A 21,043-nucleotide genomic window follows, 5' to 3' on the forward strand; every position below is an offset into this window, starting at 1 on the left:
TTCTCACATATATATATATATATCAAAAATTTCAAAATTTATGATAAAAAATATTGAAAATTTATAAATTTTCAATAAAAAATGCCAAATTTTTTAAAAAGTCCGATATTTCTATGAAAAACATAATCCATATCAGAAATTGTCAAAAATTCTATGAAAAAACATCCGCAAATTTAAAAATTTCTAATAATTTTACATAAAAAACTATAAATTTTTAAAATTTGTGATATATACTAAAATTTTTCTATTAAAATCTATAAATTTCTAAAATTTTAGGATATAACTTAAAATTGCCGGGATGGCAGGTATAATAGAGGTGACAAGTAGTTGCTTAGGCCCAAATCTTCAATTCTTACATCGACCCAAGTCCCCACACGTGTGAGTTACCGCATTCGGATCTGTGCCTTTCTCGCAGACTCAAGATCTACCAGCACCAAGTTCCTCTCCCCGAGTGGTGAAAGTTCCTAACTAACGACCACCCTGACAAGAGTCCTCACTCCATCGACGCTCTTCCGAGATGGCTTTTATGGCGGTCTTGGAATCCGACCTCCGTGCTCTCTCCGCCGAAGCTCGCCGTCGCTATCCCGCTGTTAAAGACGGCGCAGAGCACGCAATCCTCAAGGTTACTCTTCAGTCAGAAGTTTCTTCTATTTTTGAATTGCATTTGGTTTTAGCTAAAATTTGGATTTCTCCTGCATTGAGATTCCATTTTTTGAAATCAGAAGTCTCTGCAGTATTTTGTTAGTTTATAAGCTTACTTTTAAGGAAGAAAAATGTAATTCTATGGATTTCAATTTCAACTTCTTAGCTGGTAGATTATCACAATTATTGAAATTCATGAGCATAGTTGAATTGTAGATTTTAGTTTAAAGTAATGTCAATGCCGGACGTTTGGTTGCTTGGAAAATGAGTAAAACATTTTATTGCCAATTGTTGAATGATGCTTGGATCAATATTTAGAAAGCTTCAGTGATGGAAAACGCATTGCAACGTTTTGTATTTATTATGTTAGATGTAATCATATTAAGAAGCAGTTTTCGTTAACACTTTTGTCCAATGTTTGCTCTAGATAAAAAATGGCAATTTTAAAATCTTTACGTGTCTGACTTGCAGCTTCGTACATTATCAAGTCCTAGTGAAATTGCACATAATGATGACATATTACGAATCTTTTTGATGGCATGTGAGGTTCGAACAATCAAGCTTAGCATTATTGGACTCTCGTGTCTGCAGAAACTGATTTCTCATGATGCCGTTTCTCCATCTGCTCTGAGGGAGATTTTATCTACATTGAAAGACGTAAGCTTAAAACTAGCTAGATTGTATTATGGTTTCAGAACTTGCAGTGAGATCTTACTTTTGATTGCGTTATAATGTTTATTTTATTGGACTTGTGAAGTTCGATTACTACTTTGAGTTTGATGATTGAGCACAATACTAACTGATTATGCAAGATCTGGAATGTAATGTTTAAGTTTATTCAAGTAAGAGGCTTACTCATGTATTGATAACCTGCTGCCTAATCCCTGCAGCATGCTGAAATGGGGGACGAGGGTGTTCAGCTAAAGACTCTTCAAACAATATCAATAATTTTTCAGTCACGTTTACACCCAGAAAATGAGGTCAGATTCAATAATATGAACTATGTGCTACTGTTTTCCATTTGTAAACTGTATTATATCTTAGCTGGACCTGGAAATTAGTAGATAGGCTGATTGTAGATAGATATTGTTCAAAGCAATAGTAATGAATCTTAATAAGGACCATGTATTGTGATATACGGATTGTTGATATTAGTTAAGACATTCTGATTGGACAGTTTACTCGGTAGAGGTATTGAACCTTTTCCTAAATTTAACTCTGTTTGGGATATGTCGGGATGTATGAGTTAAAGCTGCTTAGCTATGGGTTGCATTAGAATTATTGGATAAGTCAATACACAATTTAGTTATGTAATAATCTAAATAATACATAACATATTTAAATTTGATTATAACAACAACAACAACAACCAAGTCTTATTCTACTAGGATAATATGAATCAGTCAGCATAATTGAGCTAAAAAAACTTTTTGAATATAAGTGCTAGTTTTTGGAAGCTTTTATTGTATATAACAGTGGTTATGAATGTGGGTTGCAGGGAGCCATACATTCACCATAAATATAAACTATATAAACACACTTGGTGAATTTATTGCCAAGAAGATGTCTCTGAAGTTTTATCGCATGAATATTATGTTTTACATATAAACTATATAAAAATGCTAAAATAAGATGGTGGATGTAAAACATAATATTCATGCGATAAAACTTCAGAGACATCTTCTTGGCAATAAATTCGCAAGTGTGTTTTCAAATTGAAGATAAAAAACACTAAGCCTAACCATAAAGCAAACTAACATTGTTATGAAAATGGTGGATATACATTATAGTTCATTCATTTGTATTATCTTTTTATTTTATCCTATTTAAAATATTTTCTAATCTTTGTGTTTACCGGTTAAATATTGGAAGATTTTTATTAAACATTATGTAAATAATTATTAATTATTCAATCAATTAATAATTTTTTTAAAAAGAAAACTACACAAAGTAAAATCATCAAAAGTATGTCAGGCATAAAATTAATTGATCACAATCAATGTTCTTAGATTATCCATTACTCTATCAACTCTTTTGCCTCCCACTTCCAACTTGTTTAAAAGTATGTCTTCTACATACTTCTCTGAAGAAACCTAGAATTAGCTTCTCTTTAATTTCATTCTTTAATATCTATCTCATTCCTCTTTGAAGAGAAGTTCTTGAAACTTACGAAGCAAAGATATTTGGCTTGTAAATCATCAGGCAAATCCATTGCACCAGCTTGTAAGCCTGGATAAGCTGTAATATCATCAAGCTTTTCATGTATTTCTATCTCAACTTGCTAGTTGGCCGTATTCAATCTGAACTATTTAGTATTTATCTTAATCCTATAGGCTGCCCATACCCTGCACCTAATCCAACAAATATCAGCATTATATTGAATGTCAATTAGTTACTTTTGATGCAGACTTGTATGCTTCTTTGAGTGGAATGAGCAAATCTGATGCCATAACATTATAAAAAATTGTTGATTAAATTTGAAGGTTAAGTTTTTTATACACTTGCGGCATTTGGAGCATCAATGGTTTGGACAATCATTATGTGATTAATGAAACTACTGATAAAAGTGATACGGCTGGCTAGATTTTTAATATTATGCAGTCCAATTTTATTTCAATTTCAATGTTTTCATATGAAATAAGACAGACTCGGTTCTCCTTTATATATGTGTCTGACTTTTTATCACCGTTTCTTGGTAATTTCAGGATACTATGTCTCAAGCTCTTGGTATCTGTCTCAGGCTTCTTGAAAACAGCCGTTCTTCTGACAGTGTGCGAAAGTAAGCACACACATACACATACATACATAATGAGGATTTTTTAAGTAACAAGAAAAGTAAATCACGGTCCTTAGATTGTTCTATAAATAGTTAATAGTAAAACATAAAATGTGATTTTTTAAGTAGACACATGACCTTTAAATAACTTCCAATCTCGACCATCCATGTATATGTGACCAATATCTATTCCTTCAATTCATATAAAAGCCCTCTTATAGATACGGGATGAAATACACCATCGTCATCAAGTGTCAAACTTGGAGTTTACACTTATTAAATACTTCCGGTATTATGTGATATTATCTACGTGATGATGTATATAAAATTTTAAATAATGTGGATATTTGTAATTGTGCTATCTAACGAGGAACATTTACTTATCTATTAAGTAATGTATTGTCTGTCAAAATATAGTACGATGAAGTGTCAAATAATTTTTTGTTTCCATGAAGTTTTATAAACTTGACCTACTTTATAATGATTTTGAATTCAAAGGTCGGTTTGGTGAATTTCGTCTCCTACACGAAGTTATTAAAGTTGGTGAAAATCTCTAAGTTTGACACAAAATTACTGGTGTCATTTGTTCATGTCTTATATATATATATATATATATATATATATATCATGTTACAATCAGCTAGCTTCCGTATCCTATATGTGTTTCTATGCAATTGTTTTGCAGTACTGCTGCAGCTACCTTCAGGCAAGCAGTGGCATTGGTTTTTGACCGAGTGGTTTTGGCTGAGTCTCTTCCTGCTGGAAAATTTGGTTATGGAGGCCAGCTCTCGCGGACTTATTCAATTACTGGAGATGTTAATCGAAGCATCAACATGTCTGAGTACGCATTCGCTTTTGTGAATACAATTGCATATCACTATTCTTTTGAGTTCGATTTTCATGCGCTATTAGTCTAAATTTTTTTACACATTCGTCAGTACATCACAATCAATTTTAATGATTTGACGGTTATGATTGATTGCCAATGTACAAACTTTTTGTTCTAACAATGTATGTGTATCAGATTCTTCTTTAATTATATTTTGTAGTTTAAAGTTGGTGTAACTTAATTTTTATTTGATTTAATTGCCTTTTTCGTCCCCTTATTTTCTTAAATTCATGATTTTGGTCATCTCATTTCTAAATCCCAGATATAGTCCCCCAATTATTAAAATTTCAATTTTTTTCCTCACCACCGAATTTTGAACTTATTTTTGCTAATATGTCATGTTGAATAATGAACTCACAAGTTAATGCATAACATGACAATGCATATTTTTATGGGAAATTTGGTATTGTTAGAGCAGCTATAAGTGCAAATGATATGTAGGATGGGATGACACAAGAGATTAGAAAAGTAGTAAGAGACGTTAGGAGAATCAAGAAGTTTTGAATTTAGGAATAAAGAATCGTGGTGGTGGAAGGTAAGTGTTCAAACTAAAGCCAAAGTAAAAAAAAAAATGTTTTAGAGATTAGCATAGGTGTAAAAATGCTAAAATTTGGAAAATTATAAGAAAGTTAAGAAAAAAACTTAGAAGGCAGTGAGCGAAGCATGGACTCAAGCTTTTAATGAAGGAGAAATATATATATATATATATATATATATATATATATATATATATATATATATATATATATATATATATATAAACTTGTATTAAGTATAGTGTGTTAAAGATAAAGAAAGCCAAGTTTTGGTTAAGGAAAAAGATACTACAATATATTTAATGAAGATATGAAATGTTATCGGAATCTAACAAGTTAGATATTAGAGAGGAGGATCGGAAGTTAGATATTAGAGAGGAGGATCGGAACTATCACTACTATCGTCAGATTAACAAATATGTGGTAAAAGAAGCTTTTGAAAAGGATGAGTAATAACAAGGCAATTGTGCTAGACAACATACCTATTGAAGTGTGAAAAAATCTTGGAGATAAAAAAATTGAGAGGCTCGCCAAACTTTTTAACAAAATTACAAAGTCAGAGCAAATGCCATGTACAAGAAGCACTTTAATTGTGATCTATAAGAACAAGAGGGATATACAAAATTGTGTAAATTATAAGGAGGTTAAACTTATGAGTCATAATATAATTATGAGAAAAAGTGATGAACGAAGATTAAGGAAAGAGGCTCAAGTTACTGATGATCAATTTGATTTCATGTCTAGGAGGTCGACCATAAAAGAAATCTATTTTCTACGAGATGTGATGGAGCGGTATCAGATGCATCAATAAGACTTGCACTTAGTTTTCATTGATTTGGAGAAAACGTAGGATAAAGTGCTTAGAGATTTTTGGGAAGCCCTAGTGAAGAAATAGACTAAGATTGCCTATATTCATGCTATCCAGGATATGTATGAGGGAGTCTCGGCTAGTGTGAAGAAACAAGGTGAGAGAGACAATTTTTGCATAACAGTAGGATTGCACCAAGGTTAAACTCTAAGCTCTTACCTTTTTACTTTAGTTTTGGATGTACGTACGAAACACATCCAATAGGTAGGACTGATATGTATGTTTTTTACCGAAGATATAACTACTCTTGAAGAGTCGAAGTAGGATTTTAAATGAGAGGTTGGAACGATGTTGTACTTATTAGAAAAGTGTAAAATCAATGATGTTGTATGAGACAAAATGACGGGTTGTAAAGAACCAACACAAGAATAAACTAAGTGCAATATAGATGAGAATGTTGCGTTGAATGTATGGTAAGACTAGACAACTAAGACAAGATAAGATTTAATATTACAATATTAAAGAGACTGCACCTATTGTAGAAAAGATGGTGGTAAATAGACTCAGGTGGTTTGGACATGTAAAGAGAAGACTTGTAGATTATGTAGTAAGAAGAGTAGATCAGATATAGAGTAGTTAAATAACTAGAGGTAGAAGAAGACATAAATAAGCTATAAGAGAAACTATTAAGAAAGACATCGAGATTAACGGGCTGGATAGAAAAATGATTTGATAGAAATATTATGGCGTAATTTGATCAATGTAGCCCACTCCACTTAGTGGGAAAAACTTGTTGTTGTTGTTGTTGTAGTAGGGTTTTACATTATTTTAATCTGAAGTTATATATATATATATATATATATATATATATATATATATATATATATATATATATATATATATATATATATTTTAAATAATACTTTAATGATATGAAAAATAAAAAAACAATAAGATTTAATCCACATATGCAATGTCATGCAATTCTACGACTTGCAATTATTCAACTTGACCCATCAACAAAAAAGGCTTTTAATTCAGCGGTGGGAAAAATTTCTGAAATTTTTAATATTGAGGGACTATATTTTCGGAAATAGAAATGGGGGACTAAAATCGTGAATTAGCTATACTACGGAGATCCTTTTTACTTCTAGAAGGGCTGTAAATTACTTGTTTATTAGTGTTTTCTCATGTAGACTATGTAACGGTTTTAAGTTATATCATGTCAACAATCATGCAGCTCATTAGATCATGAATCTACATGTCGAGGGCCTCCTGTGGTGAGGGAGACATTGACCGAAACTGGGAAACTTGGGCTGCGTTTGCTTGAAGACCTGACATCCCTTGCTGCAGGTGGATCTGTATGTGCTTATTTGGAACTTTTTTAATCCCCCTAGCATGATATCCATTTTGTTTGAATTTCTTGTTTGTGTGCGTATTTAGAACCAGTTAGTGATTTTGATACTTCGATAAATGCCATTTCTTACTGGATGACACTAACTTCCTGTCTTTTCTACAGGCAATTTGGCTGCGCGTAAACATTATTCAGAGGACATTTGCACTTGATATTCTTGAGTAAGAAATATTTTGGAATTTTTGCTTTATGCAATTTTGCAGCTACTTTTTCACCAGATATTTTGGCTGAGATACCTCGGATCAACTATCTTTTCCTTTGTTTTTTTTATGCTTAAATGACACCTGAGTGAACCATGAATTGACACTTGAGTGAACCACAAATCCATGAATCCATATGATCAGTAATAGTATTTTTTCAATCTCAAGAAATGTTTGAAGTAGTAGGGTTTATTTTGTTTATCATGTCTTTCTTTCTTCTTTAGTTGGAAAAATGGAAGTTCTTGTTTTTCTTACTCACTAAAGCAAAACAGGAAATCAAAATGTGCTGCAAGATGGAAATAATTATCTCCACTCTTCACCCCTCAAGATGTATTTTCTAACCTCCCAAGCTGGTGTGTTTAGAGAGGGCTTTTTTTCTCTTCATATTTAACACAGACCATGTAGTCCATGGGGGTATCACATTATATTCTATTCTTTTTAAATGATCTTGTCATCTTTTTAAATGATCTTGTCATCTTTTTAGATGATCTTGTCATTAGAATATGGCTTAATAGACAATGCTAATCGTATTTATAAAGCATTAGTTACTTTTTGGATATATAACAACCACCACCAAACTTTATCCCGCTAAGCAGAGTCGGGCTACTTGGATCAAATGACGTTAGTGTTCTATCTTGTATCATGTTTCTATCCAATTCATTAATCTCTAAAATATTTTTTAATAGTTTCTCTTATAGTTTTTCTAGGTCTCCCTGTGTCTTTAATGATTTGACTATCCTTCATCTGATCTAGCCTCCAGACTCAAGAATCTACAGATTTTCTCTCTACGTGTGCAAACCACCTAAGTCGAGTTTCCACCATTTTTTTACGATAGGTTCTACCACAACTCTCTCCCTAATGTTGGTTATTTCTAATCCTATCTCATCTAGTCTTATTACACATCCAACATGACATCCTCATCTCTGCTACGTTTAATTTATTCTCGTGTTGGTTTCTTATTGCGTATCACTCTATCCCATACAACATTGCCGGTATTATATCTGTTCGATGGAATTTTTCCTTCAGTTTGAGCGGTACTTTCGTATCACATAAAGCACACAAGGCTCTTCCACTTCAACCACCCAACTTGAATTTGACGGTTTACATCTTATTCTATTTTTCCGCTAGTTTGTACTATAGTCCCAAGATATTTAATTCTTGTAACTTGCAATATGATATGATCTCTAAGCTAGAAATGCTACACCTTTTGCTAAAATTGCATTCTATATATTCAGTTTTGCTTCTACTTTTTGGATATGATATGTCAAATTATCCAATTGCATATATATATATATATATATATATATATATATATATATATATATATATATAATTTGTTTTGGAAATTAAAATAAATATTTGAATTTGGTGACTAGAAGCATTAGAGGTGAAAGTTAAATTATTTGTTTATCTGTTTAGTATTTCTTATTATACCGTAATGACTTTTGAGCTGATTTTTGAGCTTTTTGCACTGGGATTGCTTTCCATGTTTCTCCATTCATAATGGTTTATTGCAAGCCTCGTGCAGATATTCATTTTTCTCCTGCAACTTATGTTCTTATTAGTCTACCAAAGAATGAGGCTGATTGTGTTCTTTAGCTTTTGGCTTTTGAAAGTCTAATTAATTGTTTTACATTATATATTCATTTGTTTCCACTCATGTCATGTTTCAAGCCACAGGCACATATGTTTTACAAATCGGATCACCATAATTATTTTGAATTGGCTTCACCAGTGTGGCAAATTCTATTTAATTTTTCCATTGAAACAATATATTATTCTGGAAGATTCTGCGCTGCTCTTCAATCTTCATAATAATATTCTGAAAGTGTTTTACAGGTTCATTTTGTCCAATTATGTGTCTGTTTTCAGAACCTTGTTACCCTATGAACAGGTGAATATGTTTGTTGTGACTCAGAATCTTGTTGCTGGTCTTTTTGTCATACCAGGCACCAACATTTCTTTTGTTTATTTATTTTAATTTATTTGGCAGGCTTTACGACGGCAGATATGTTCAATTCTTATGACTTCACTTCGTACTAATGCTGAGGTACCCTGAACCATTTAGTATGATATGACTATATATCACTATTGAGGTTCTTTATCCCTGTTTTTAGGTGTAAAAAGGAGACTCTTCATAACTTTTTTTATGTCAACCAGCTTGAAGGAGAAGCTGGTGAGCCTAGCTTTCGTCGTTTGGTCTTGCGCTCAGTTGCTCATATTATAAGGCTTTATAGTTCTTCACTCATCACAGAATGTGAGGTAAGTTTATATCTCCTTTCCCATCTAGCCACATGGCTCACCAATTAATTTACAGAAACGGTCGATGCAAATATCTTCTTTTGATTGAGTGTGAGGGGAAGGGGGAGTTGGCAATTGTGCGATGCAATGTTCCGTGACTCTCAGGATGTATAACTATAAAGTCATTTCTCAGCTGAGGTGTGATTTTTGTTGATAGCCTAATATAGAGAGCTTTTGTTATGTTGACCTCTATTGTCAACCCATTTGACATTGTCGGGATATAGAATATTGGATGATTAGAATAGTTGAGTTAGTTAGTTGATAAGTTTGTTAGCTGGTGGTTAAAAGTTATGTTGGTTATTTTTATAAAATCTTTAAATAGCCTTCAATTGGTAGAGGGGAAATATAGCTTTTAATAATGAAATTGTGGTTAGAGAAAGGTTATTTGCTTTCTTCATTGTCTATCTTTTGTATTCTCTCTTTCAATCTCACTACACAAATAATTTTTTTTTCCAGTTGTTTGCAAGCTTTATCTTTATTCATTTGAGTTTGTGTTACCAATTCCTCTAATCTTGAAGTTTATAATTCTTTGCTTCCTAACATATATATTCTAAATAGCATCTCACAGAATCAACATTTGCAATTTTTTTCTGATTTACATGCAGGTTTTTCTCAGTATGTTACTAAAGGCTACTTTTCTTGATTTGCCATTATGGCATCGCATTCTTGTTCTTGAGATTTTGAGGGTAATATATATATATATACACTTTTGTAAGAGTTGTTGATTTGCTCTATAAGTCTTTATTAATCTTACATACAAAAATGGTGGTTTGTAGGGATTTTGTGTTGAGGCTCGAACGTTGCGAATTCTTTTCCAAAATTTTGATATGTAAGTTTAATATATATATGTGTATGTATGTAATAAACTCAATTATGTAGTGCACAATGCTAGATGGCCTTGGTTTATTTGATATGCTGTAAAATTACAATGCTCTGCCCTACCATTATGCATGTCGTGTGAAACTTTCCAATTATGTGTGTTGTGTGAAAATTTCCATTTATGTGTGTCGTGTGAAACTTTCCAAGTTAACTTATTGCTTTTTTACCCGTTATTGAAGTTTTAAAGATTTAGATTTGTTGCAATTTCCGCTTTCATTGCAGCCCGCCCCTAGTTGCTTAAATTGCAGCATTTGGCTTGCCTTCATTGTAGCCTCCAACACCTTCATTGTGTTGGGTGTGAAAGGGTGAATTTAGTCACACATTGCTTAGAGATATGGTTTAGGTTGTGTTATAAGTGGGGCAATTCCCACCTTACAAGCTGATTTTGTAGAGAAGAGTTAGGCTTAACCAATACATTCTAAGATGGTATCAAAGCCTATCCTAGATCACTTGTTAGGCTTCCCGCGTCGTCCACGCTTCGGCCCCACGGCGGCTCGAGAGTGATGGTGTGTGTTGAAGTTTCCACCTTCATTGCAATCTACCCCTAGTCGCTTAAATTGCGGCATTTGGCTTGCCTTCATTGCAGCCTCCAACACCTTCATTGTGTTGGGTTTGAAGGAGTGGATTTGCTCATGAAGTCTTTATTTCAACATGCATGCAATTCTTTGGTGCACTTGGCTCTAGTTGAACGCTTGGGGTCTTAAAGGGGCCTCATTACCCCCGGTACTTGTTATGGGCTATAGGATTATATACATGGTTTTGTTTTGGTGTATCCATGCATGTTTTGAAGAAGCTAACATTTATGATACACGTAGGGATTATACATCCTAGCTACTTTTTTTCCCTTTCATACTTGTTATGTGATATAAACTTGGGCCAAACCATTTAGAAGGACTTGGAGTTAAATGGTTTGTCATTAGATGTGATTCACAATCTGTTATTATCATCCAATGTTGCTGCTATCCATTGGAATTGCAGGAACCCTAAGAATACAAATGTTGTGGAAGGAATGGTCAAAGCTCTTGCTAGGGTTGTTTCAAACGTACAGGTATGATTTGAAAGCATACAATTATATTCGTTTTTCAATGTATTTTGGTCATTGTACAAAGGAAAAATGAATTGCATATCTCTGGTTGGTTGCTTTGAACACCGCCTACTCTCTTTAGCTGACTTTAACTTATATTATGCGTCTTGTCTACCAACACTTACATACCATCAGTGGCAGATTTATATGGGGGCGGGAGGGAGCCATAGCACCCTTCAACTTCCCATGACCTAGTGGTAAAAGCTACGGTCTTTTACTTGAGGTCAAGGGTTCAACTCCTAGTTCCACCAAATTTATTGTTTTTTTTCAAAAAATAGTAGAAGAACCTTCATACTTGTGAAAAATTTAACTTTAAATAATCACCACATCATCTAAAAAATATTGGTAATTTTTAAAAAGAATTCATATAAATCTTCCAATTTTCTGCACCCCTCAAAATTTTCCTCAAGATCCGCCACTGCATACCATGAATAGACTTGGGGGCATGAGTCAGGGTTTCTGTACGCGGTCTATATTTTAAGATAAAGATTTTGGTTTGAATTTTTTTTGTATGCATTCTGTAGGCCCAAGAATCAATTGAGGAGAGCCTGGCAGCTGTTGCAGGAATGTTTAGTAGCAAAGCCAAAGGTATTAATTTTCATATTTTGATGGAACAATATTGTTGAGACTTGTCTCTTTTGTGAAGTCAAATATTTGTTTTAACTTCCTTTATTTATCCAGCGGTTCATATTAAGCTGAGTGGGAAGTCTGATAGTAATCCAGTTATGGTGTTTTTTTTTGTTGTATATTTATAATTGGGTGATACTTCATTGATACTATTTCCTGTTTTCAGAATTACTTATTAGGCCAACTCTTAGGTTATTTATTGCTTAGGTGTTATTTTATTTTGTGTTATCATTTTTTACATTCTTAACATATCTAGCTGATAACTTTTTTTTCTGACATTGAATATTTTCTGTTCTTTCTATCATTTGTTGTTTGGTTTTTCAAAATCACACATTTCCTCCATTTCTGTGTTTTCTTTTTTCTTTCTTTCAAAAACTAGTCTAACTATCCTGTTCAGCTTGCATTGGGATACGATATTTGATGTCGAAACGTGTATTCAAACACATGCATAATGATTTATAGCTCAGATCTGGCCAGTCTATAGTTTGCTGGACAGGTGGTATGATTTTTGAACAAATGGAAACTTTTTATAAAAGGAAAATTTTATTGAGATGAAAAGAGAATTACAGTAAGGAGGATACTGAATCCCCCAAAACAAAAGAATACATGAAAAAGAAGAAGATCAATATAACAGTTTTTCAGTCTCTCAATGTATCTCTATTATAGAAATAAAGTTTGGCCTAACTCATTCTTATAGAACCTATTTGTAAGGTGAAAGATGTCACTTTATATAAACTCTTTGTGGACTCTATTTTTAACCAATGTGGGACATGTGTTTTTCCTATACACCCCCTCACGCCCAATACTATTGGGCTTGGTGCGTGGATATAAACGGTGGGTGGCCCGAATTATCGATATGTGAGATTTAGTTTTTCCAATAAACCTCCTTGCGCCCAACACTATTGGATTTGATGCGCATATAAACGGTGGGTGGTCCGAATCGATAGACTCTAATACCATGATAGAATTAGAATTTGGCCTAACTCATCCTTACAAAACCGGCTTGTAAGGTGAGGGGTGCCACTATATATAAACCCTTGGGCTCTATCTTTAACCAATGTGGGACTTGAGTTATTTTCAATACTGTCAAATTGGTTCATGGATCTAAGACACATCCAATGTTTACTCTTAAAATATGTGGGTTGAGCCTAATTCATCCATACAAAACCGACTTTGTAAGGTAAGGATTGTCACCACTTATAAACAACACAAATCATATCTTTAAGCAATGCGAGACTAAATCCACCCCTTCAAACCTAACACAATGAAGGTGTTGAAGACTGCAATGAAGGCAAGTCAAATGCCGCAATTTAGGGGACTCGGGCGGACCGCAATGAAGGCGAAAATTCCAACACTTTCTTTCACGCTCGAGCCTCAATGAGGCCGAAGCGTGGACGATGCGGGAAGTCCAACATGTGATTTAGGATAGGCTCTGGTACCATCCTAGAATGTGGGTTGTGCCTAACTCATCCCTACAAAACCGGCTTGTAAGGTGAGGATTGCCCAAGCTTTATAAACACAACACATACGATATCTCTAATCAATGTGTGACTAAATCCACCCCTTCAAACCCAATACATTGAAGGTGTTGGAGACTGCAATGAAGGCAAGCCAAATGCCGCAGGCGACTAGGAGGGACCGCAATGAACGCGGAAATTCCAACACACCCACCTCACGCTCAAGCCTTAATGAGGCCGAAGCGTGGACGAGGTGGGAAGTCCAACAAGTGATCTAGGATAGACTGGGATACCATCCTAGAATGTGGATTGAGGCTAACTCATCCCTACAAAACCGAAAATCGGCTTCTAAGGTGAGGATTGCCCAAACTTTATAAGCACAACATGTACCATATCTCTAAGCATTATGAGACTAAATCCACCCCTTCAAATCCAATACAATGAAAGTGTTGGAGATTGCAATGAAGGCAAACCAAATACCACAATTTAGGCGATTAGGGGCGGACTGCAATAAAGACGGAAATTCGAACATTTACCGAGAACATCAAGTACGGATTGTTATATAGGAACAAAAGCAGCACAATCTAATTATCAATGAAGTGCAGATTCTGAGCAAACACAATGACATTGCACACCTATAAGTGAAATTGGCCTTACGTGGGCTAGGAGCTTGGATCAAACCATTAATATTAGTTCTATTAGAAAGTACCTCATTCCAAATGATAAGACTTGACCTTAGAGGGTAACTTCGATTTTCTATCATGAAGAAAAGTATTCCCACTCTCTTGATAATTTTGTTTTAGCTTTTTAAAACAAGAAGATAAATGAATACAGTCTAGGTCTCAAGAACGCCTGAAAGGGACTCTGGTTCAGAATTTGCCTGTCATTTAAACTTCATGAATGAGTCGCTATAAAAATCAGTGGAAGAGACCAATGTTTAGAAGAAAGATGATACAAGTATTGAAAAGCACAGCTAAAAGGAAACAAAAACTTAGACAAAAACATTTTTTACACTAAATTACCAAGACTCGTCTTCTTCATGCCTTAATTTTTTTGAGCCTAGGGCTTGTTCAATTTAGTAGTATCATTTGACATTGAGATATGTAAATGATCTATGATAACAAAACATACGGTGTTTCTTATGTAGGCATTGAATGGAGTCTAGATAATGATGCATCCAATTCTGCGGTCTTAGTTGCCAGTGAAGCACATGCCATAACTTTGGCAGTTGAAGGACTCCTAGGGGTTGTTTTCACTGTTGCAACTTTAACGGATGAGGCCATAGATGTTGGAGAGGTAAATTTAGATTGTCTTCATTTTATACTTTTTTTTTTGGTTATGTTGCTTAATGGCCTGTTTTCTCTACTTCAATTCAGCTTGAGTCCCCTAGATGTGATAATGATCCACCTGTTAAATGGACTGGTAAAACTACAGTTCTCTGCCTCTCAATGGTTGACTCGCTCTGGTTGACAATACTTGATGCATTATCCCTTATTCTATCAAGGTTTGTTTTTAAACATGCATTTTTTGTATAAATAAAAATTTATATTGGTGGAATGATCTTACACAGTTTGATACCATACTATAAACTGGATTTTATTCCATCTCAAACTTTTTTTATTTAGTGATTGTCATGTTGGTGTTGCATCTAATTTTCTTAATTTTTTTGGGTAATGCTAACTTGTGTCCTAGGGACACAAGTTAAAAATCAAATAAAGAAATATTGCTTTGAAAATTGTGAACTGATTATAATTAAAGTATAAAATTAATTTTTTAATTGTTTTTTCCAATACAAATTTTGTATAAGTGGGTTTCTTAACTTGTGCCCTTAGATCACAAGTTAGCATTACCCAATTTTTTAAAATAAAGTTTAGTACTAAAGCATACAAATAGAGGGCAAACTGAATCTAATTCGTCTGAAAATTGAGTGTGGGCAACCTTGTGGATTATATTTAATAGTTTGCTCGATTTTGAGAAATTCATCCTATAAAATGTTATCTAAGAATTATTTTTTACTCTGCTGGTTTTGACTTATCTTATTCCTGTTATTTTTTATGGTTTCAATATTTTTTTGACATTTAACTTGTGGTTAATTTGAAGGTCACAAGGAGAGGCCATTGTATTGGAAATATTGAAGGGATATCAAGCATTCACTCAGGTACCTCCATTTTGGGTTTTTCTCGTGTCATCTAAAATCAACCTTGAACTTTTAAAAACGATATATGCATTATATGATTTCACAGGCTTGTGGGATTCTTCGGACTGTAGAACCTTTAAACTCGTTTCTTGCATCCCTTTGCAAATTCACCATCAATTTTCCTGTTGAAACTGAAAAAAGGAGGTATGATGTTAAATGCCGACTTACTTCTTTCTGTTTACTACCTCCGTTTTTTATTATAAGTCGTTTTGACATTTTTCAGACGTATTAAGAAATGCAATTATTATTGTATGAAAAAGAGAAATTACGAAGGATTTTACAAAATTGTCCTTCATTAATGGTATTCAAAAGATAAATTTAAAGAATTTAAAGAAGAGAGAATAATAAATGCATGGGGATATAATAGGTAAAGCGTCATTAATAATATATTGATATTGTAAAATGACTTATAATTTGGTACAATTTTTTTTCCAAAGCGACTTATAATAAAAAAGGGAGGGAGTATCATTTATTTGTCTGTCTTTGAAGAATTCAAGCTGACAGTACTGAGATTTTGGCTATAACTTGAGATATTAGCAGTGCTTTGCCATCTCCTGTATCAAAACGGTCAGAAATAGCAGTTGACCAGAGGGAAAGCATCGTGCTTACGCCCAAGAATGTACAGGTGGTCTTTCTGGCTATATGTTTGCAATGTGTACTTTTTTCCTAGACTAATGATTTTTATCCAAATAATTTTTCTTATTGGGTATGTATATTTGATTGTGTTTCTCCCGGGCGGATTTCCTTAACTGTAGGCCCTGAGAACTCTCTTCAACATTGCTCATCGATTGCATAATGTTTTGGGCCCATCCTGGGTTTTGGTACGTCGTTGTATTTTTCTCCTGTTTTCTGTCAATAGATTTAGTTTTTTTACCTAATGAGTGATCATGATGAACCCCCACAGGTTTTGGAAACTTTAGCAGCTTTAGATCGAGCAATTCATTCCCCACATGCTACTACTCAGGTATATTGTTTGTTCTATAACTTCTATTATTATCCAGTAAAGCGAGCTTCAATTGCCAAACAAGTTATGCTGATGTCATGGATTAGCAATATTGAAGCAATAATCTTTTTCCTTGATGGTGATAGCATGTGTTCACTATTATAAAGGGTCAACCTATGGCCATGTAAATGAATAAATGGTCTAGTTGTTTGATTTGAATTGCTAAAAGAGAAAGCAGTAAAAGTAGAATATAGAGATAAGTTTTGAGTTCCAATGTATTTATTGTTGTTGGAGATGTGTAGAGCAAAGCCATTCTTGGTTCTTCTCCTTATAGATCAAGCTTTCATGGTTACAGCCATTAATTTTCAATGTATTTATTGCCATTTTACATTTCCTTATAGCTCAATCCATTTGGATCAGTTTCCTAAGCTAAATTTGAGGGGTTTGTACCATAGCTGATGGAATGGCTCTCCATTAATATACTATTTACGTTGTTCTTTGGAATATCTAGAAAGAAGTCTTTCTTGCTAACAGCTCTGTTTTACGACATGATTGTCTTTTCATCTTTTTTTGGTGCTTGGTAAATGTTTCTTTAAGTGATTATCCCTTGTTAATCATGCTTTTAAGGATTGGAGAGCTTTACTGTTTTTGACTAGTTTGTTTTTTTCAAGTTTCATTTCTTGCGCCTCTTCTCACGAGGTTATCTTAATCATATCTTCTCATGTTGTACTCTATTCTGTTTACTTGTAAAATAATGTTGAATTAGGAGACTAAGAGACATTTGAATAAATCGTGTGTCTTGAAAAGCACTACGGAGACTTTATTTTATATAGAGAGATTATAATTAATTACATGATATAGTCGATGCGGGACTATTCGATATACAAATATTCTTAATATTATATTTACAAATATCAACACTCCCCCTCAAGCTTGAGCATATAAGTCAAATGCACCAAGCTTGTTACATATATAATTAGTTCTAGGGCTTCGCAAAGATTTTGTAAACACGTCTGCCAATTGATCATTAGAGTTGACAAAGTTTGTGACGATGTCACCTGATTCGATTTTCTCTCTGACAAAGTGACAGTCTATCTCAATATGTTTGGTCCTCTCATGGAAGACTGGATTTGAAGCAATGTGCAATGCGGCTTGATTATCACAAATAAGTGTCATTGGTCTTGCTTCTTCAATTTGAAGTTCCTTGAGCAACTGTTTTAACCAAATAAGTTCACATGTTGCCATTGCCATGTCCCTATACTCTGCCTCGGCGCTTGATCTTGCAACTACGTTTTGTTTCTTACTTTTCCAGGATATAAGGTTTCCTCCAACAAGTACACAATACCCAGAGGTGGATCGTCTATCAATGGGTGACCCTGCCCAATCAGCATCAGAATATCCAACTATCTGAGTATGTCCTTTATTTTCATACACTAGACCTTTTCCTGGAGCACGTTTGATGTATCTCAGAATCCGGATAACAGCATCCATGTGTTCCTGACAAGGGGAGTTTAAGAACTGACTTACCACACTAACTACAAAAGAAATGTCTGGACGAGTGACTGTGAGATAATTCAACTTTCCAACCAATCTTTTATACCTTCCTGAGTCAGACAGAGGCTCCCCCTGATTGGGTAGTAGTTTGACACCTGGATCCATAGGAGTATCAGCTGGTTTAGCATTCAACAAACCTGTTTCTTCCAAAATATCCATAGCATATTTCCGTTGAGAAATCACCAAATCATCTATAGATTGGGCTACCTCAATACCCAAGAAATAACGAAGTTTACCAAGATCTTTTGTCTGAAATTGATTTGAGAGATGTTGCTTTAACTGGAGTATACCCTGCTGATCACTACCAGTTATGACAATATCATCTACATACACAATAAGATAAATACACCCTTGGGCTGAGTGACGATAAAAAACAGAATGGTCAGCTTCACTACGGACCATACCAAACTGTTGTACTATAGTGCTGAATCTGCCGAACCAAACTCTCGGAGATTGCTTAAGGCCATAAAGAGACCTGTGTAACCTACACACCATATTCGATGACTCCCCCTGAGCAACAAATCCAGGTGGTTGCTCCATATATACTTCCTCTTCAAGATCACCATGTAAAAAAGTATTTTTGATGTCAAGTTGATGAAGAGGCCAATGTCGAATGGCTGCAATGGCTAGAAGAAGTCTAATAGATGCCATCTTGGCTACAGGCGAGAAGGTATCACTATAATCCAATCCAAAAATCTGAGTGTATCCTTTGGCTACCAAGCGAGCTTTAAATCGATCAATCTTACCATCTGGACCAACCTTCACTGTATAAAGCCAACGACAACCAACTAAAGATTTCCCATGGGGTAGAGGAACCAGTTCCCAGGTACCACTGCTTTGAAGAGCACACATTTCATCAATCATTGCTTGCCTCCACTTAGGGTGAGACAATGCTTCACCTGGAGTTTTAGGAATAGAAACAGAAGACAAAGAAGACAAACAAGTATACTGCAAATGGGAAAGACGATGATAACATAAATCAATATAATATGGAGAAGGCATGTCTGAGATGACACTGAGAGGTAATAAAGGCCTTGAGACTCACATCCGACACCAATCGTCCGTCCCGAACTCCGATCCTGCAGGGTAACATTATTATTAGTAAAGGTGACACTACAATCAAGAGAACGAGTTAAACGACTGACTGAAAGTAAATTAAATGGACAATTAGGTACATAGAGGACATAAGTAACCGAGAGAGAAGGTAGAATTCGAACAGTACCAATCCCTTCGGATCGGGTTTAAGAACCATTGGCAGAAGTTATAGTAGGTAAGAAACCGGATGTAGAGAGGGAAGAGAAAATATTTTTATTACCGGTAACATGATCAGACGCATCAGAATCAAGGACCCAAGATCCAAGAGAAGATGATTGAGAGAGACAAGCAGATGAATTACCAGTGTGTGCTACCGAAGCAGTAGAATCTAAGTTCTGATAATTCTGATACCACCTGAGGAAATCATCGTAGTTTGGCATAAAGTTATGAGGAGTAGCCATGAGTATCGGATCTGAAACAATTGTCCTATGGAGAGTGGAGCGGTGGAAAAATTGTCGGGATCGGACGTTGGATGTGCTGTCACGTGCGGAGGTTTCTGCCGATGAAAAGTGGGGAACGAGTGAGAAGCAAACCGGAGTGATGACACGGTTTGTAAAAAAAAATTCTCACCGGAAGACAGTGGGTCAACCAGGTAAAGTACGGCGAAGAAAGAATTGTCTCTTAGCAGACTCTAGATACCATGTTGAATTAGGAGACTAAGAGACATTTGAATAAACCGTGTGTCTTGAAAAGCACTACGGAGACTTTATTTTATATAGAGAGATTATAATTAATTACATGATATAGTCGATGTGGGACTATTCGATATACAAATATTCTTAATATTATATTTACAAATATCAACAAATAATATTGCAAAAAAAAGTTTGTTAAATTAAGTTTCATATGCGGCATGGTTTTGTTGAATTTCTTTTCGGTGTCTTCTATAAAAGCTTAAAGCTTACAGCGTACATGACCATGAAATCTGCAGGAGGTTTCTACCCCTGTCACAAAGTTCGCAAGGGAGTTATCAACTCAATACAGTGACTTCAATATACTTTCTTCTTTGAACTCTCAGGTGAATGGACAAATTTAGTTTTGTTTGGTGGCCGAGCATGAAAAATAAATTTAACCACCACACACAACTTATGATGAATATGAATACAATAAAAATTATTCCATAATATTATTCATGTGCCAGCCATGTTATCTTACATGTCCCTTTCAAAATGTTTTCCTTGTGAGAACTCTCTTTTTCTTGAATTCCTTTTCACGTTCAAAATTGAGAAAGAAAATCTGATTTTAATTTCTGACTAAGCATTCATTTTACCTTTTTGCATTTTTCTTTTCAGAATTTACAGGCCAATTGATCTAACTTTGTATTGTTTTTTGTTTGAAAGCTCTTTGAGAGCTCTGCTTTGATGAATATATCTGCTGTGAAATCTCTCCTCTCTGCATTATGTCAACTTTCACATCAATGCATGCTGGGGAATTCAAGTGGTTTGGGACCAACAACAACTCAAAAACTTGGAAGTATCAGCTTTTCAGTGGAAAGAATGATATCCATCCTTGTGAATAATGTTCACAGTATGTAGTTTCAATAACTATGAGCATAATAGTGAATGTACATGTGTGCTGGATATTTTGTTCTTCACTTTTCATCACCTGTAATATTTATGATATTTACCTACTTAGGTTTTG

At 34.4% G+C, this 21,043-nt stretch overlaps 1 protein-coding gene across 1 annotated transcript in view; it reads left to right on the plus strand.

Annotated features, from left to right (window-relative positions):
- The first annotated feature begins 326 nt into the window (after positions 1–326).
- LOC127097391 (uncharacterized) overlaps positions 327–21,043 on the plus strand; it is a 45,751-nt gene continuing 25,034 nt past the window's right edge. Inside the window, exons 1-23 of the mRNA XM_051035886.1 lie at positions 327–622; positions 1,114–1,299; positions 1,533–1,622; positions 3,348–3,421; positions 4,104–4,259; positions 6,892–7,012; positions 7,171–7,226; positions 9,105–9,159; positions 9,259–9,315; positions 9,426–9,527; positions 10,172–10,252; positions 10,343–10,395; positions 11,424–11,493; positions 12,054–12,117; positions 14,761–14,909; positions 14,990–15,117; positions 15,714–15,771; positions 15,857–15,954; positions 16,348–16,435; positions 16,566–16,631; positions 16,715–16,774; positions 20,334–20,420; positions 20,743–20,929. Coding sequence (XP_050891843.1) covers positions 518–622; positions 1,114–1,299; positions 1,533–1,622; positions 3,348–3,421; positions 4,104–4,259; positions 6,892–7,012; positions 7,171–7,226; positions 9,105–9,159; positions 9,259–9,315; positions 9,426–9,527; positions 10,172–10,252; positions 10,343–10,395; positions 11,424–11,493; positions 12,054–12,117; positions 14,761–14,909; positions 14,990–15,117; positions 15,714–15,771; positions 15,857–15,954; positions 16,348–16,435; positions 16,566–16,631; positions 16,715–16,774; positions 20,334–20,420; positions 20,743–20,929 — 2,191 coding nt within the window. The 5' untranslated portion in view covers positions 327–517. The remainder of the gene's footprint in view (positions 623–1,113; positions 1,300–1,532; positions 1,623–3,347; positions 3,422–4,103; positions 4,260–6,891; positions 7,013–7,170; positions 7,227–9,104; positions 9,160–9,258; positions 9,316–9,425; positions 9,528–10,171; positions 10,253–10,342; positions 10,396–11,423; positions 11,494–12,053; positions 12,118–14,760; positions 14,910–14,989; positions 15,118–15,713; positions 15,772–15,856; positions 15,955–16,347; positions 16,436–16,565; positions 16,632–16,714; positions 16,775–20,333; positions 20,421–20,742; positions 20,930–21,043) is intronic.

The sequence above is a fragment of the Lathyrus oleraceus genome, chromosome 6 (genome assembly GCF_024323335.1).
Source record: "Lathyrus oleraceus cultivar Zhongwan6 chromosome 6, CAAS_Psat_ZW6_1.0, whole genome shotgun sequence".
In the NCBI taxonomy this organism is placed as follows: Eukaryota; Viridiplantae; Streptophyta; class Magnoliopsida; order Fabales; family Fabaceae; genus Lathyrus; species Lathyrus oleraceus.